The sequence below is a fragment of the Pleurodeles waltl genome, chromosome 5 (genome assembly GCF_031143425.1).
Source record: "Pleurodeles waltl isolate 20211129_DDA chromosome 5, aPleWal1.hap1.20221129, whole genome shotgun sequence".
In the NCBI taxonomy this organism is placed as follows: Eukaryota; Metazoa; Chordata; class Amphibia; order Caudata; family Salamandridae; genus Pleurodeles; species Pleurodeles waltl.
Window position 1 is genome coordinate 649,187,056 of NC_090444.1, and position 19,096 is coordinate 649,206,151.

The following is a 19,096-nucleotide window of genomic DNA, read 5'->3' on the forward strand; positions in this document are numbered from 1 at the left end:
TGCAAATGATTAGCTTGCCTAACCCGGTTTGAAATAATTAAAATTACAGTAGTGTGTAGTTGATTGGCATGGCATGCTGAGTAATCCTTGAATTTAGGGCAGCTTTAGCGTTAGTGGCGCCCACTGCAACAATCTTTGGTGGCACATCCCACAGACCTTGGTGACCTCCTTCTCTCCGGATTCCCTCACTACCACCTTCCAATGGTAGCCCTCATCTCTCTTTAACCCCTCTCTCAATGTTTTTCTAATAGCGCTACTCATACCAATATAGGGTGACCGAGCGCTTAACATCTCACACACACACATATTATAAAAATATATTGAATGAATAGGTAAATCAATGTATAGGAAATGTTATGTAAGATAATGATGGCCGCAGGGCTTGGAGTCACGTCACCCAAGCTATTAGTCTTCATATGTTACGAGTGTTTTATCTGGAGAAACAAAGGTGTTCTATTGAGAACAGCATTTCATTTCTCCAGTTTGTACTCTGAAACGGGGGAAGTTAGCGCCATTCAAACTGATAGGGTGCCCCTTATGTAGTAGAACTAAGACTTGCGATTGAGTTTGAGGAGCACCTACTGTTTACCATTAAGGAAGTGGGTGCCGCAGTTACGAAGATTGTTCCAAAAAAAGCTCCTGGCCAAGACAAGATTGTGGGAGATTTGTTCTTGTGCGAGATTGAGCATGAAGTTCCTACTTTGAAAAGCTGCTCAGTGCATTTATGAAAGTGACACCCATACGTCCCTCGTGGGCAGAGTCAGAAATCAGCCCAATTTATATTAAGGGCTCCCCACTCTTACCGTTTAATTACAGGCCAATAAGCCTCATAGGCAGTGCAGTTGTTCTGTAGAATTATCCTAGAACAGCTGAGAGACTGGATGGCAAATAATGAGAATTTATCACCCCCTGCAAGTGGGATTTCAGGACTGCACTTCCACTGTAGACGGGGTGTTTCAGCTGCAATTTTTATTTTGGAAAACGGTGGTGCTGGGGGCAGCCGTCTTTACGTAGTGTTGTGAATCTAAGGTCTGCTTTTGACTTGGTCCCCAGGCCTACTTTGTGGCAAGTCCTAGCTAATATGGGGGTCCCAAAGTATATTTTGGCAATCATTATCAAACTCAATGAGCGCAGCTATGTTCAGGTTAGAGGTGGTCAGTTGGGCCCATTATTTCTAGTTAGGTCTAGGGGTTACGCAGGGCTGGTTCCTAGTCCCAACACTTTTTACATTATATGTCAATGATCTGGTAACCCAACTTGACCTATGTGAAAATTATGCCCCAAGTCTAGAAAACATTAAGGTACCTGCCCTAATGTTTGCAGACAATACGTTTCTTTTGTCCAAAGCACCAATGGGGCTCCAAAACATTTTAGATTGTTTTCACAATTTTTGAAGGCAGAGGGTGTAGGAAGCTAGCCTGGTGTGTAGTGAGCACCTATGGTCAAATCACCCTATACAAGATCCAAGTTACCCCAATTAGTGAGGTGTAGTCAGTGTCTAGGAAGCCAGGCTCTCTAGAGGTAGCCGTGGATGTCCAGCTAAGGCTTATCTAGGAGACATGCAAAGCTTATGCAATTCCACTTAGTCACACAGCACTTACACACGAAAGGACCACGCAGTGTCACAAAAATAAAGGTACTTTATTTTAGTGAAACAAATACTAAAATATTATATAGGCAATACTCTTCTAGCAGGTGGGTAAACACACTAATATATACACCTTAGTAATCAGGGATGGACGTAGAAAGCTATAGAAAACAGTGAAATAACGGTAAACAATAGAGACCCAAGTGGTAGACCAAACCATATACTAAAAAAGTGGAATGTGAAGGTCAGACCCCCACCCAGGTAAGTGGAATCTGTAGAGGGGAGCTGGAGGAACTTTACACCCAAGAAGATAAGTACCAGAGTGCCCCCCAGTGACCAGGAGAGAAGAGGTAAGTACCTGGTTTTTCCCAAGTCCACAGAGAAACTTTGTAAAAAGACTGTGCAAGACCCAAGCAAGACTGCAAGAAACAGAAGGTGGATCCAGTCTGAAGAGGGCCTGCAAATAAAGGGGACGAAGTCCAGTTCCAGTTGGGAGTGTCCGGTTGGGGCAGGTGCCACTACCCACCCTTCTGGAGATGCAAAACCAGATCGAAGGTGGAGACCAGGAGTCGGCTATGAAGCACAGAAGCAGAGGAAGAATTCCAGAAGTGATGCCGTTGATGTCCCACGTTGGAAAAAGAGTTGCAGTCAGTCAGTGGTATGGAAAAACCACCAACAAGCCTTGGCAAAGGCAAGAAGCTGCTGGGGACCAGGAAGGTCCGAGGGGGACTGAACCCAAGGAGGGGAGTGCTAGACGACCCTCAGCAGTGAGGAGAGCCAGAAGTCGAGGATGCAGCACCCAAAGGCAACTCACAGGCAGCAGGCACAGGAGTCGCAGTGAGGCCCACTCAGTACACCTGGAAAGGAGTCCTACGTCGCTGGTGTAGCAGGCAGGAGGCTATGCATTGCAAAGAAGAGCGCTGGAGGCCAGCGCTACACGGAGCCTAAAGATCCCTTGGAAGAAGAGCCAACAAGCCTTGGTAGCTGCAAGAGACGGTGCACAGGGGCATTGTCCTGCAAGGAAAGTCAAAGACTCACCACCTCCAAAGTTGGACAGCTGGTAGATGGGACCAAGGGGACCACTCAAGGCCACAACCTGTGTTGCAGGATCCAGGCAGAGTTGCAGGAGAGAGGACCCACGCAGCCAGTTGCCATTGCAGTTGGTGCCTGTGGATGCAGGGGAGTAATTCCTTCACTCCAAGGGAGATTACTTCTTGCTTATTGGTGCAGACTAAAGACTTGCCACCCTCAGAGGATGCACAGCCAGGGAAATGTTGCAGTTTCTGGAAGGGGCAGGAGAAATAATGTTGCAGAGTGAAGTCGGTGCTGGAGCTGCAGATTGTAGGTTCCTGTGAATCCATTTGTGGTTCCAGTGGCCAGAAGTCAAAGTAAACATTGCAGAGGAGTCTTGCTGGAATCTTGCACATCGAATCTGAGGACCCACCCAAGAGGGAGACCCTATGTAGCCCTAAAAGGGGGATTGGTCACCTAGCAGGGTGACCACCTATCAGGAGGGGGCTGTGACGCCACCTGCCTGACCTGGCTACTCAGATGTTCCCAGAGGCCTCTGACCATCTTGGATTCAAGATGGCCGAATCAAGTGGCCACCTGGAGGAGTTCCCGGCACCACCCCTGGGGTGATGATGGACAGAGGAGTGGTCACTCCCCTTTTCATTGTCCAGTTTCGCACCAGAGCAGAGAGTGGCTAGTCCCCAAACCGGTGCAGAATGGTTTATGCAAGTAGGGCTCCAAATGTGCTCTTCAAACCATACCAGTGGCTTGGGGAGGCTACCGTTTCCCAAGCCATGTAACACCTATTTCCAGGGGGAGAGGGTCTTACCCCCCCCCCCTCCAAAGGAAATCCCTTGTGTGGCCTGGTCAAGCAGCAGGAGGCCAGAAACCAGTCTGAGGGATGGCAGTAGCGTGGGCTGCCTGGAGAACCCCAGAAAGCTGACGGAAGCAATGCTGGGGACCTCTAAGGAGCCCCCACAGTGCATAGAATCATACAACCAATACTGGCAACAGTATTGTGGTATGATTCTGACATGTTTGATACCAAACATGCCCCGGTTCTGACTTACCTTTATGTAGCTGGACATAGGTACTGACCTATGTCCAGTACACGCGTAAAATGGTGTCCCTGCACGCATGAAGTCCAGGAAAATGGAGCTGAAGTTCATTGGGGCACTTCTGCTCATGCAGGAGTGCCCTCACTCAAAGGTACCTGCACCCTGTCCTCTGGGCTAGGTGGGCCTACCATAGGGGCGACTTATAGTGACCGGGTGCAGTGACCTGAAGTGAAAGGGGGCATGCACCTTTTCACGAAGGCTGCAGTGCCAGGCCTGCAAACACATTTTACATGGGCTCCCATGGGTGGCATATTACAAGCTGCAGCTCATGGGGTCCCCTTGGTGCTCCAAAGCCCTGGGTACCATATACTAGGGACTTATAAGGGGCACCAGTATGCCAAATGTGGGGTGTTTGTGGTCAAAGCAACCAAGTTTAAAGGGAGCGAGCACAGTCACTCTGGTCCTGGTTATCAGGATCCCAGAGCATACAGTCAAAACATACGGAGAACAGGCAAAACGTAGGGGTAACCATGCCAAAAAGAGGGTACTTTCCCACATTTGCTATTTATTTGTTGTTTTTATTTGCTATTTTGTGGCAATTTGTTGAAATAAAGAAACGAAGGGGCAGATACTAGGTATTCACTAAACACAGCAGAGTAACCAAAGTTGCTGTGTTATGTGAAAAATAAGAAAGCACAACAGCAACATTTCTACTAAAATATGGTGCTGTTAATCTTTCACCCAGTGCTGGCTTACGATAGGTTACTTTATGCCAAGGCAAATGCCCTTGCACTATAGTGCAAGAGTGCTTATGGTGACAAGCATAGGTTTTGTATTGGAAGGGTACCTTTCCAGCACAGACTTCTATGCTTTAACAAGGTTTAACACTTTACTACTTTGAATGTGTGCTGATTAGTTATGCCTCTTATGAGGAACTGTTATACTTTACGCAAATCCTTTTCTACCAATGATGATAGACGGGGATTAGCGTCAAGATCCATCGGTGGTTTCAAGGGAACGGTTATGTACTTCCAGTGATACGTCCTCTTGACACAAAGTAGCGCAAAGTAGGGCATCGCTCTGCTTCACATTACTTTGGGGCTACTTTCAAACACAATTAAATATTTACGCTGGCAGTAAACACTTTTATGTTGCAAATCCAGCACAAAGTGTTAGTGAATATTCCCTACAAACTCAGGATTTAAAATGTAACACAGTGGTTGTGGTAATGACAATGTATTACTACTCAAAGGCATCTCCTTTTTCGCAACTTTAGAAAGATGAATTGCTGAGAAAAAAAGCAAAAAAAGTTCTACACCTATGCCTTGCAGTTTACAGTTAGCACTGATGCAAGTTTGTAGCTCACTGTGTTATATTGGAAGGATGGTAACTTATGTAGTGCAAGTAACAGAATGACTAATGTGGCAAAAGCAGTAACCCACTGAGCTATCTACAAAAAATACAAATCTGGGATGTACCTGCTACATGTTGTGCTTTGCAGAAGGAGCATTAACCCCCACTGCTACTTCAGCATGAGTCAAAGCTATCACTAGACATATCACTGATACCTCCATTAAGTGCATTAATCACAAAAGTCAGCATGCTATTGTTGTTATCCCCTGAAAAATGCACCACTCACAAAGATCTTTGCAAGCTGGTTTTATTTCCTCCCCGGCATGTTATTCAAATGGCGCCATCTCGACCTTAGTGCCTGGTGCAATGGCACCGGTCCTACCACCATAAAACCGACACTGCTTGAACCCTAACAAACATGACGTGTTTTTAAAGATCTGGAGCTGACCATGTACCTCATTCATTTGTTTAAAAAATCAATTATAACTACATAAATGGAGTCTGCACCACTACTGTTATCTCTCTGAAAGAAAAATGTTATATGCTAATTTTGAGATTCTAAATTGTCCAGGAGCAATAATTCGTTTAACATATTCTGTATTATTTACTGACAAGTCAAGTCTTGATTTGATAATAATTGGGAGATAGTTAAAATGCGTCTTAAATATCTCTTTGGGGAGAGTCAAAATATGTTTAAAATACCTCTGGATGGATCTGCTTTTACATCTGGCTCCATAGTACAGCTGTCGCCATATGGTATGTGATCAATAGAAAAAGAGCTCCAATAAGTGCTACAGGGGAGAAGCTTTGGCTCCCCTACAAGTTCTAATCCCCAACTACAGCATTTAATTTGGCAAAAGTTGTTTTGCTTATGGTGAAAAAGAAACCTTTTGTTAGACATTATGCCTTATTGGAATGTTTTTGCTTCATACAGTAGGCCTCAACTGATTACTGTATATGTTAGAGATTTCTAGCAGCAGATTCCTTACCTTAGAATGTCCTGGCGTTAGCTTGGAATCTGGAACTTTTGCTGAGCAAAACCCTTGAGCGCACCGTCGGGTGGCGTTGTTCGGATCTGCATGGTGTCGTTGGCATCTTTGGAGCCATCTGTGACGTAACAGTCGCCTATAAAGTCACCACTCAGGCATGCGTACGTCATTTCTTTTCCTTCCACTCTGGTTAAAGCGCAGATCCGGAATCGAGCTACCCTTTGTCTTTTTTGACAGGGCTTTTTTCAACTTTTTGTCGAATATTTGTGTTGTCTGTGCAAAGGATGACATCTAGGAAGATGGGGTTCAAGCCATGCAGCAGCTGTCACTGCGCCATGTCGGTGACAGACCCCCATAAGGTATGTCTCTGGTGTTTAGACCAAGGCACAAGAAGAAGACGTCCAAGCCGACTTAGACTTCACCTCACCCGTCAGCCAACGAGGGAAGTCTAGAATGTCGACGTCCCAGGCATGGTTCAGCAGAGTCGTTGCCAGGGATGACTTTGAGCCTTCCTCCCCTTTCTGGGAGCCAAAGCAACCCTCACTCAGCTTAGTTTTAAGAGGCCATGCATCTCTTATTTGAGCGGTCTGACCCTGCTGGAGTGCCTTTGGGGCCTGTGAGGTCGGAGGGGGCCTCATCACATTCCACGCCGATGGCTTTGGCCTCAGGAATCCAAAATGACACAGAGTCCAGTCAGTGGACCTCCTCCGGCATCGCTCCCGACATCTACGCCTCCTGTGCCCACCAATGGCACGAGACACAAAGATCTGATGATCTGGAGCCGGAATGGGGCCGACGGTGACAACAGGTGCCAGATCATTGCCTGAGCCGTTCTATGATTAGCCAGGCATTGATGAGGAATGGGAGGGGGGTCTCAATTGGAGCAAACAGACCGGTATGAGCAGTTAGGAGAGGCCAGTGGATAGGACACCTGTCCAGATACTGGCATGCTTTCACCTCCTACAGTGGCTACGGAGCAGGGAGTATTGTATGCTATGGTGGTGCATAGGGCAGTGGAGGCCCTGGACCTAGATCTGCCTATGGTGCCGGTCAATACTAACCTCCTGACTGAGGTACTTCAGCTGGTAGTTTTCACATTGAAACCGATGTTATCCTTTAATGAAGCCCTCATGGATGTCCTGCTGGGGACATGGCTCGAACCCAGCACAGGGACTCCTGTAAATAGGACAGTTGGCTGCCACCATCGCTCAGCTCTGGGTGATCCTAGCTTCCTCACACAACACCCCACCCTAGAGAGGTTAGTGGTCCAAGCCTCCACTTCCCCTGGCACCTTCCCTTCTGCTCCCCCCAGATAGGGAATCAGAGAGGCTGGACCAGCTTGTGAAGACGTTTTCTCCCTCCAGCCTGGCATTGAGATCAGTAAACACCTCATGCCTATTGCTGTTTTTCCTATACTATATGGGATATGGTTACACAGCAGTTGTCTCAGGTCCCAGAGGGTGTGCAGGACACTCTTACAGGCATTCAAAGATGGGAGAGATGCAGCCAAGTTTACTATCAGGTGTGGCTTGAGCATGCCTGACTCGCTGGGTAGAGTGATTTCGTCGATGGTAGTCCTTCGTTGGCACGCCTGGCTTTGTACATCTAGCTTTTTGGGGGATGTCCAGGCAAACCTTATGGACATGCCATTCGATGGGTCCTGTCTATTTGATGAAAAGGCAGACTCTGCGCTGGAGCGCTTCAAGGACTCCCTGGCTATGGCCATGTCCTTGGGCCTCTCGGCGACCCCTTACCCAACAGTCTGTCTTTCGCCCCTTTCAAGGCTTCAGAAGGGGCAGGATACCACACCATCCACAGACCAGCCACTATCCTTAGTCAGGTCAGCATCCTGTGTGGAGACGAGGTTGTGGTGCCTTCAGACGCAGAGGGTCAGAAGTCACCCACCACCCAGCTGTCCTCCTCCACAGCGCCCAAGTCCTCCTAGTGTGATTCTGCAAGACTATACGCGTCCAGTTGGAGGGAGGATTCAATGTCATCTCCCTCACTTGCAGTCAACATCATCGGACAAATGGGTCTTGTTCATACAGGAGGGCTATTCCCTCCCCTTCCAGTCTATCCCTCCCCCTATGCCTCTGTTATAAGAACAGTTGATGGAGGATCACTTAGTTTTGCTCCGAAAGGAAATTACAGCTCTCTTGGCCAAGGTCGCCATAGAAAGGGTCCCGATGTCAGAAGTAGGCGCAGTGGTTGTTATTCCTGCTACTTTCTGATACCCCAAAATAACAAGGGTCTTCACCCTATTCTAGATTTGCAGGACGTCAATCTCTGCCTCAAAAAGGAGAAATTCAGAATGCTTACTCTGACTCAGGTCTTGTCTGCCTTAGACCAAGGAGACTGGGTGGTAGCGTTGGACTTGCAGGATGCTTATTTTCACATCATTATCCTGCCTGCACACAGGTGTTGCTTGCAGTTCAAGGTGGGTCATGAGCACTTTCAGTTTACCATGCTCCCCTTCTGTCTCACCAGTGACCCTCAGGTTTTCACTAAGGTGATGGCGGTGGTAGCAGCTCATCTACTCAGGCTACGGATTTCCATCTTCCCCTACCTCAACCACTGGCTGTTAAAGGCTTCTTCATCCCAGGCTGTTGTCACCCACCTTCAGACTATGGCGAGCCTCCTTCATTTGCTGGGGCTCACTATAAACGTGCCGCAGTCACACCTGACTCCCTCTCAGAGGCTCCTTTTCATCTGAGATGTTCCGAACACTGTGCAGTTTCGGGCCTATCCTCCCGAGCAGTGAGTCCAGGATATTCAGGTTATGATTCCGATGTTTCGGCCTCTATCTTGGATTTCTGTGAGACAGAATCTGAGGCTGTTGGGCCTCATGACCTACTGCATCGTGTAAGTCAAATATGCCAGATGGCATATGAGGGTTCTGCAGTGGGACCCGAAGTTCCAATGGGCACAGCATCCGGGAAATCTCACTGACACAGTTCGGATGTCGGAGAGAACTGCAAAAAATTAGCAGTGGTGGTTAATGAACTGCGATTGGGTCAGAGGCAGACTCCTCTCCCTTCCCCAACCAGAGTTTACAGAAGGGACAGATGTGTCACTTCTGGGATGGGGAGGCAATCTGGGAGAGGTGGAGATCAGAGGCCTCTGGTGGAATCTGGCCTCCATCTGAACTTACTGGAGCGCTGGGCAATTCAACCGGCATTGAAAGCATTTCTTCCTTTTGTAAAAGGGAAGATTGTGCAGGTGTTCACGGACAACATCACCGCAATGTGGTACTGCAACAAGCAGGGCAGTATGGGGTTGTGGACTCTTTAAGAGGTCCTGCATCTCTGGACAAGGCTGGAATAGCAGGGCATAACCCTGGTGATTCAACAACGGGCAGGTTCTCTAAATGCCAGGGCAGACAAACTCAGCCGTTGTTGCCTAGCGGATCATGAGTGGTGTCTCTACCCAGAGGTGGCACAAGGACTCTTTCAGCTGTAGGTAGAGAATTGGTTAGATCTGCTCGCCTCCACAGAGAACGCACAATGTCCACAATATTGCACGTTGGAGTTTCCAAGGCGCTTCTCGCTCTGTAACTCTTTTCATCTGGAGTGGAGTTAAGGCCTCCTGTATGCCTTTCTACCCATATCACTTCTGCTTAGAGTTCTCAAGAAGATCAAATACGACGGCGCCCAAATAATCCTGGTGGCTTCAAACTGAGCACAGGGAGTCTGGTATCCCGAGCTTCTGGAAATGAGCATTGATACTCCGATCAGGCTGCCCCTTCGGGAAGATCTTCTGTCGCAGCAGCAGGGGAAGGTTCTCCACCCGAACCTGTCAACTCTGCACTCCCAAAGTCTGTAATGGTATTCTAGCAGCCAGTCATCCCTTCACTAAGATGGTATAGGCCTGCAGTTGGAATTGTTCTGTAAATTATTGTACAGAAAGACTTATTGATCCTCTTTGTGCTTCCCTCCCTGATATTCTTCTCTTTATCTTATCCCTTGCCTAGCAGGGTTCTGCCTTGGGCACTCTCAAAGGCCATCTTTCCGCCATATCAGCTTTCCTTCGGCTGCCTGGTCAACCTTCATTATTCAAATCACCTATTGTACATAGATTTCTTAAAGGGCTTGTACTTGTGTTTCCCCCTACGCCCTTTGTTATGCCTCAGTGTGACTTAAATCTAGTTCTCACATTTCTCATGTGTGCTCCCTTTGATCTCTTATACAACTGTCCCCTCCGGCTGCTCATCATCAAGGCAGCCTTCTTAGTGCCACTACCATCTGCCAGGCGGGTGAATGAGATGCAGGCTCTCTCATCTAAGCTGCCATATCTCATCATGTTTCTGGGCAAGGTGGTACTTGGAACTCGTGCCTCTTTCCTCCCCAAGGTGGTGACCCTAATTCACCTGGCTCAAAACATCACCCTGCCCACCTTCTTTGCTCCACCGCAACCCTCTAAAGAAGAGGAGCGACTCCACCGGCTGGACCTAAAAAAAAGCATTGTCCTTCTACCTTGACCGCACAAAAGAATTCTGGGTGGATGACCAACTCTTTGTGGGGTACGTGGGAGCAAAGAAAGGTCAGGCAGTGCAGAAACAAACCATTTTGCGCTGGGTCATTCTCTGCATTGAGATCTGCTTCGCACTGGCCAAGAATCAGCCTCCTGCGGGCTTGAGAGCTCTTTCCACCAGGGGAAAGAATACTACCCCTGCACTAGCACGAGTTGTTCCAGTCCTGGATATCTGTCAGGCAGCAACGTAGACATCCTTGCACACATTCACAAGACACTACTGCCTGAACAATCAGGTTTGCAGAGACGGGCATTTGGCCCATTCGGTCCTGCAGGACTTTAGTGTGAAGACCTGTCCGCAGTCCACTGCCAGGAGTTTATGGATTGGGTATCTATTCTAAGGTAAGGAATCTGCAGCTAGATGTCTCTATCAGATGAAAAAGTTACTTACCTTTGGTAACGCAATATAAGGTAGAAACTCTATCTAGCTGAAGACTCCTTACACCCACCTATGCCTCCCTGCCCTGTAGGATCAGGGATTGTCCCTTTCAGGGCCCTAGTTTGTTGCACAGACAAGCTGTTAGTTCTTTCCATGGCTCTGTGCTTCTGGCGTGGAAGTGGAAAAGGAACTGACGTATGCGCGCCTGGGTGGTGCCTTTATAGGCGGCCATGACGTCACAGACTGCTCCAACAACGCCATGTGGATCTGAATGATGCCATCCAACTGCGTACTCAAGGGTATTGCTCAGCAAAAGTTCTGGATTCCTAGCTGATGCCAGGAAATTCTAAGGTAAAGAATCTGCAGCTAGATAGTCTCTACCAGATAATGCGTTACCAAAGGTAAGTAACTTGTTCGACAAGTCCGCTATGCCAAATGTCCATAGGTCTGATCTGTTTTTAAAAAAACATACGATAAAGGCAGGAGGCCTGATTTTCTGTCAAAGTATTTAGGCTGGTAGGGGCGGCTTGTTATTACACTATGGTAAAACCTTTGCACAGGTATTTTGTTGCATGGAATATGACATATTTCTGTAGTAGGCAACAGCTTTGGTGCTTGTTCTTATACCTCTCTGCCAAGTCTACGGGAGAGCGGGTACAGGAGTTGCATTTGAGAATTCTTGTTAGGCCTCTTAGGACTTTGCAAATTGTAATTTTATACATGATGTACATTAAAGTGATCTTTAGACCCCGCCTGACAGCATTAGCTGTCTACCCAGCTCTTGTCAGCAAAGAAAAGTCATAAAAAATACATCATTCGTATGCATACTTATGGGAACTTTGGATCCACCTCCTTTAGCTGTTGGTCTGTCCGAGTGTCATCGAAATTTTGTTTCCTCCCGAGGCAGAATACAGCATGGGTAGCGGGTCTGCCCACTTCAACCAATGACTCTATTGACCTCTGAGTACAGCACTTTGCCTAATCACATGCCTGAGTCTGTCTGAAATCGACTGCACTTGAGTGCCTCCAGGGCATCTGCGTCAGTCACTTTAGTTTTGCATTTTATCCTTTTCTAGACCCCTTTTTTAATTGTGTTTTTTGTTTTTCTGGCACCTGCAGCTCCCTATACAATGCTTTGGTGCCACTCCTTTTTTAGTCGTCATCTGCAGTGCACCACATCCCATGTGGTCACTCCTGCTAAACCAGGCGGCCATTTTGAATTGTGTTGTCCGTAGTGTATCATGATTTTACCATTCCAAGATGACTACCTCATGTAGAAGCAAAATGTCAGCCATCTTGGATTGGTACTGCAATTACTCACTACAGACAGTACCTTTCCAAGATGGCTTCTTACTACTTTGTTGATTTTTTTTTTTTTTTTTACTTAATTGCAATTGCACCATGTTCATAAGCTAGCATTTTTCTTTTTTGCTACTTTTATTTTGAATATGCTTGTTGATTGCGTGTTTTATTTTGGGAGAGCGACAGGATGAAGGTACGAATGCGTCTGTGGTCCCTCAGCTGTTTGTGCTATTGGTGACAAATGCATGCAGCTACACAAGATAACACAGAAAGGATTTTTGACCTGTAGACCAGCATTAGGGGACCATACGTCCACCCACCTATTGTCCATTGCAATTATTTGAAATGCTGGAACGTTTTTCAATTCTTTCAGCTTTGTACAACTTTTAAAGTCCATGTTTCCTTCTTTTTTTAATGCAGATGACATTCGGGTCCTGTGTTCCTTTTTCATGTATGTAAATGAAATTAAAGACCTGCTGGATTTGAGAGATGGAGAGGCATTACCTCTTGACGAACTTCCATAAGCCTTAGAGCACACATATCAGTGGTTGATTTGAAAATACCTTGAACTAAACACCTCTAATATGGAGGCCCTGGATAGTAAATATTTTTCAATTGTTCGATAACAAGCTGTGTTCACCATCAAGGAGATCTTGTGCTTTCCCCACTAAAGCCGCTAACAGCATTAGGAGATCAATTAGACCCAAAACTGTCTTCAGATTTCTAGCACTAAGAAGAAATGTGTTTTTTTTCTAACAGAGTTCTACATAAGTATCCTCCGTTCCTCTGTTTCTTGGCTCGTGTTGACTGTTGTCAGTCCATCTAGTTAGGGCTCCCAAGTAAAGGCCAGATTTAGGGTTTGGCGTACAGGTACTCCATAAAAAACTTGCTGGATATACCATCCGCTTTATTGCAAGTGCATTAGAATATAATGCACTTGTAATAAGACCACTGCTATATTCCTCATGTTTGTGATACATTCCCCATCCGCCAAACTCTAATTCAGGCCCTAAATCTGTTGAAAAACTGCCATATTTCAAATATGTTGCTGCTTGCACCATTTTCGGTCTCAAAAGGTTTGAGCAGCTATCCAGTAAAACCAGGGAGCTACATTTCTCGCATTCAGTTAGAGGATTCCTTCTAAATCTCTCTGCTTGATGGATCCAACCTGTTTTTTTAACTCTCTACCTACCTTTCTATAAATCAGAGGAATTAAATACTTTCATTCTGTATCTCTGCCCCCTGCAGATCACAATTTGTTTTCCACCCTATGTTCAGGGAGGCTTTGTGAGGAAGCAGAACTTTTAGATTTCAAGGTCAGAATTAAAGACTTTACTTCCTCCTGAATCTCAAATCCACTCTGTGGACATATACAGAAGTTCAAAACATGCCTTTGGTAACATGAACTTTGGATCCTTCTGACCCTCATTCCAGTTGTTGCTGAGGCTGTAGAGACCAGAAAGCACCAAAAGACAAATGGGCTTTTAGAATAGAACGGAAAACAATACATAAAACTGTCTAGTGTTGGCTGGTGGTTTATGCAAGTGGTGGTGTCCAAAAGCACTAAACAGCACTCTGCCTCGGGCCTTGTCAACCTCAAGCCAGACTTTTAAACTGCACACAATCCGACATGGATACACACATAGTTGCAGGCACACTCAGACATTTACACGTACATACATATTTACTTCCAGCACACAGACTTTTAAACACAAAAACCTACCTGTGGCAGGCCCATGATTTCCAACTTATCGGTCTTTCTCTAGCAACCAGAGGCTTCCACGCGGTCAGATGCTGGAATAGGGTTAAAGGTACTGGGATAGACCTTTTTCCCCCGTTCACCGTTCTAATAGGGCAAAAGGACATGTGAATGATGTGCCCTGACGCTCCATTATCTGACATGCTGCATTGTATGACCCGTGTGCAGCTTGTCAGATATGTATTCTTTATGTATGAGGTGGGGCTATAACAGCCCAGGCCTGAGACATGCGCAATATAACTAGTGGATCCCTCTTCTGCGCTCAAGGTAATATTACATTTTTTACATGCAAACAAATGGTCGTGAGATCGTTTGTTTTCATGTAAAAACTATAATATGCCGAGCAGTAGTGGCATAGGGAGGCAGTAGATCGATGCACTGGCACCCACTAGGGGCAGCCGCTGCTGCCTATGTCTGACTCTCATGACTACACACAGAATATAGGCATTATGGCCCAAAAAATCAATCGGAACCTTGATTCCAGAAGAACAAGCAGAAGGCCATTCAGGGGTCCTCAGGCTTTCATAGCCTGCATTAGCCTTTTACTTACTTGCACATTGTACATTTCTCTCGTAAAAGACCATTCAAGTGTATCATCTCATAAGCATATAAATGAATCTGCGTTCTACATGTTCTTCGTGGGAGGCTTTACGTACAGCTTCAGCAGTATTATCAGCCTGGATTACGAAATCCTTGAACTCAGCACAACCATTGCTCGCAAGCCCTTATTGCACATCACTCTTTCCCCAACCTCGCAGCCCATTGGCAGATGTAGAGGTTTGCATTCTTAATTACTGCAAGCTTTTTATAGTCCTTTTTTTTCCAAATAGTTCAAAGGAAAGAAATAAAAAAGATATATCTATTTCGATTTTTGACTGCAGGGCTAACCAAATTTGAAGCACTTTTTGACACTCCATAGTCTCAGGCTAGCCACTATTATGTGGGTTTTGAGGTTGTGGTTGCCCAATGTTGACATTCTGGTGTAAGCCCCCCTTCGGCACACTGATGACTGCCATTTTGGAAGGTCAGCGGTCTAGTGTCTGACATGCCTACCAGTTGGAATGCGTGATCAGCATTGCTCATAAATAGCTGATCCCTACGGGGACCGCAGTGTTTTCAGACCCCGGGGAGGTGAGAATTAGGATGAAAGCTGGAGTGTCACTTTGATGAAGTAAGTGCGCGCAACACTTCTGACCCTGCGCATCGGTAGCAGCGCGCTCAGTGTGTCTAATTATGCTGCATATATATTTCTTCAGTGTGTGACTACAAGCACACCGCCCTCCCGGAGGATCCATGAGGCAAAAAGCGTAGACATTAAAAGTAGGTCACGCATGCACCACATGTGTTTCTTAGAGGTGCCTCACGTGTTGAAGTGTGTTATGTTTTCCTAAATGTAGTATGTCTTGTATTTGTCTATTATATGTGATTCACAAGTGCCATTGTTCCACGAGCAGGGTGATGGTGGTAATAGCTCCACACCCTTAAGTGATACAAGTAGCAACCTTTATCCTTTCATTTTCCACAGGTATACCAGAAGGACATCGCTACCACTGGGTATTGCTTTACTTTAGTTGTATGTACCACACCATACCACAGAGCCTTTAGTTTTAGTGCTTTCACTAGTGTTAGCTATTCAAGGAGTGACACTAGGCAGTCCACATTGGTTCTGAAGAGGAGCCTAGAGGTAGACTCCAAAACATGTAGACCGCTTAGGACTTAAGGTACATAATATACCCCCCTCCGACACACTTTTTTAACCATACCATCCCTGCGAATCATATTAAATTAGTAATACCATCCAGAGGCAGGTATTATTAACCCGCCTAAGACCCCACCACTCCTATCCCTCTTAGTATTGACATTGATTAAACTATAATGGTGCTCCCAAGTATTCCTTTGGTCGCAGCACGCCTTGTTCTGCAGCAGAACGGGAGAAAACACAATGATGAAGCATGCCACCAAGCGGTAACCCTGGTGGGGGAGGGTGTTTCACACAAAAAAAACTTTTTTTCACCCTGTGGAAGTTCCTTTGTCTGGGCCTTTTTATAAAATTTTATAGGCTCTAAGGAGGACCAACCCAGCCCTATAAAAACCTCCTTCTCCCTCTTTGTCAGTGTATATAAAGGGGAAACCTCACCCAAGAAGTGACTTCACTGAAGGGATTTGGCCTTCCACCCCAAATGAAACAACTCCTCCAAGCCTCGACCATTTTATGAAGGGAATGAAATGGATGGATAGTGTACTGCCTGGCTAGGGAATGCTGCACTAAGGTGCTGCCTCCCCAAATTGTTGCCCTGCGTGCAACGCAGCCTGTCACATAAGATAAATAAGCAAGAAATCTGAAAGCTTCTTTCACTGAGAATATGCCAAGATTCTTGCTGGCTATCGCATCCACACTAGCAGAACTGGTCTGCAAGACAACATGTAGGCTGAATTGATGTGTCTGTTCTCTGCACTACCCCACTCAAGACATGTACAGTGCATTCAGTGAATTATTGACACCAGGCTTTCAGGCTTCAGTCAGAACATTTGCCTCCTTTCCCAGCTTGCCAGTCTAACCCTAAGTCCCTGGCACTGAGATGGTGTCAAAAAAGGTGCCCATGATCCCAGAGTAGTAGATCAGTTTGTTCATTGTAAGGAATGTGCAGCAGAAATAACATATCCTTTTGAGCCATTGTTACCACAGAATGCAAGTTAGGTTTATTTTTCAAGTGATATTTACTTGACATTGCATGAGTGCCTACAATTGTAGAGGGCATTTTTGGCTGTATACACAATTGTTCTTGATAGCTTTATTTCGAGATGAGATTGAATAAAATATGAATGCGTAGAACAGAACAGACATAAAAGCCACAAGTATTAGCTGGGTAGATGACCAGTTGGTGTTTGCTGCACAATGCAAAATGACAGTTTGGTATTTTTACACTCTCTATATTCCCTATTTCCATAGACTCAAAAAAGGTTGACAGCAAAGTACAACAAGACATTACCACAGACCAGTTGCAGGAGGCCACTTCAGCAGTGCCAGAAGCAGGTTAGTTAATAATGTAGGTGGTTGATACTTTTTCAAAATAAATACCTTTTCATGTTGGTCATTTTTGGTTTGTTGGGGAGAGGTTTTCTTTGTCAGTTTATATTTCACCATGATTGATTCTGAAGAGGATTTTCAAGGCTTTTATTACCAGGGCTGAAAATTGGTTGTAGGCGCAGATCTTGCTTCTGAAGGAGGTCTTTCATTTTTTCTTAATGAAAGGAACCTTTTGAAGACCCATGATCCTTTTTTTAAAAAGCTTTTCTGTGCTCCTCTAGGGACCATTGTCATGGCCTCTTTCTTTTTCTTAGCTTTTCTTGTGAGGATGGAGAACCCTCAGTGTCCACTTCCTAAGAAACAACAGTTGTTTTAGCCTTAGGTTTCAGGGGCCTTAGTAAAAGCCTCCCCTCTCTATCTTTGACAGTTTGAAAAAGGTCTACAAATCTTACAGCCATTTACATTGGGCGCAGGAGAAAAGCAGTAAATGCACCCCTTATTATGAGGCTCTTCAGAGTGCAGCCTCTTCTTACCACAGGTCCCCCAAGGTCTAAAGAGTTCTTTCTTTAAGGATTCTGGCATGTTGTCAGGAGTTGAGTAGCAATACAGCAGGAGTAATTTAGATAAACCAAATGTGGATACAAGCTGAAGAACTGAACAGAGCTCAGGGAGACTCTGTTTCACACAACATGCTTAGAAAACCTGAAGGAAGATGCCTCTGCTGGGAGTGTTCCAAAACTATTGGCTGAAGTTTGTTTTTTAATAAATGATTTAGATGTGTGTGTATATATATATATATATATATATATATATATATATATATATATATATATATATATATATATATATATATATATATATAGACTGTACCATGGGACTCCCACATCGACAACGGGATGATTCAAGCATGTGAATATTTGAAAGATGCCAATACTGGAGAATGAGTTACAAGTAAATAACAGCAATGCAATGTACATTACGCTTTGTAGATGATTCTTTTTTTCTATCGCAAGTGATGTTATGAAGTGATGATGAACGTATAAGGACCAAAAACTTAGTGATAAGGAAGCCAAAAAAAATAAACGAGACTGCAGATGTAAAGTTTCATATTTACTTAATGAACAACTGAAATACCCTATTTATTTTATGGTCACATGCTAATGGAGATCTATAAACAAATATATAACAAACAGAATACATCTCGATGTACAAACATTTTACTTGCATGCTCTCTGGTTCACAAGATAAAACTGTGCCCTACAAGCCAAACAAAAAACATATTTCTTATGCACCACTTTGCAACAAACTGGAAAATTTACCTAGGAGTGAGCCACAAAAAGTACTATTTGGAGGACATGATAATTGACCACTAGGAGATTGCCCATTCATTCACTTTGGCCTTCGTATGTTGCAAAATCCTACCAAAAGTAGCAAGGAAGCCCAAAAAATAAAATAAACTGCATATGTACAGTTTCAGAATTGCTACATGAACAAGTAAAAGACACATTTATGGTCACATGATTATGTAAACTAATAAACAAATACACAATTAATACAATAGATAAAAAAAGAAAAAAATCATATTAAATCTGATTGCCAATTTCTCAGATATTAGCTCCCTAATAACTTTCCACAAATTTGACGAATCACCACAAAACTTTCCAGACCTATAGCATTTTCTACTTTTTGAGATTATATCATTTTTTGTGGTTGATCGTTAAGGAGATGCACAGATAAGAGGGTCCCAGAACATATTTTTCCACCAATTCAATTTTCATAGAGTATTGTAATTGACATATCGCAAAAATAGCTGTTTGGATTTGCATGGCATGTGGCAGGATTATACATTATAGTGCAGAGATTATGTTTTTTGGTACTGCAGTTAAGTAGGGTCAGTATTTTTTAAGGCACAAGGCATTTAAAGTTAGTGATATCGGTCATCACTGTATTTTCGCACAATTTCACAAACATGTAAAACTACTGTGGTCCATGGCCTTAAACATTTACAAATTTAAAAAAGTATAAATACATTTCCCTACAATAAAGTGGCAATAAGTAGGGTCCTGCTACTTACCCATTTCTAAGACCCTAACACTGAA

The 19,096-nt window shown here is 44.8% G+C and overlaps 1 protein-coding gene and 1 long non-coding RNA gene across 5 annotated transcripts in view; one reads left to right on the forward strand and one right to left on the reverse strand.

The window, feature by feature from the left end:
• The window catches only part of AK9 (adenylate kinase 9), an 824,487-nt gene that overhangs the window by 313,543 nt on the left and 491,848 nt on the right, over positions 1 to 19,096 (forward strand). For all 4 annotated transcript variants that reach the window (XM_069234515.1, XM_069234516.1, XM_069234517.1 and 1 more), the window contains one exon: positions 16,920 to 17,003. In XM_069234515.1, coding sequence (XP_069090616.1) covers positions 16,920 to 17,003 — 84 coding nt within the window. The remainder of the gene's footprint in view (positions 1 to 16,919; positions 17,004 to 19,096) is intronic.
• Positions 1 to 19,096, reverse strand: part of LOC138295903 (uncharacterized) — a 419,369-nt gene that overhangs the window by 70,609 nt on the left and 329,664 nt on the right. The window lies entirely within an intron of this gene.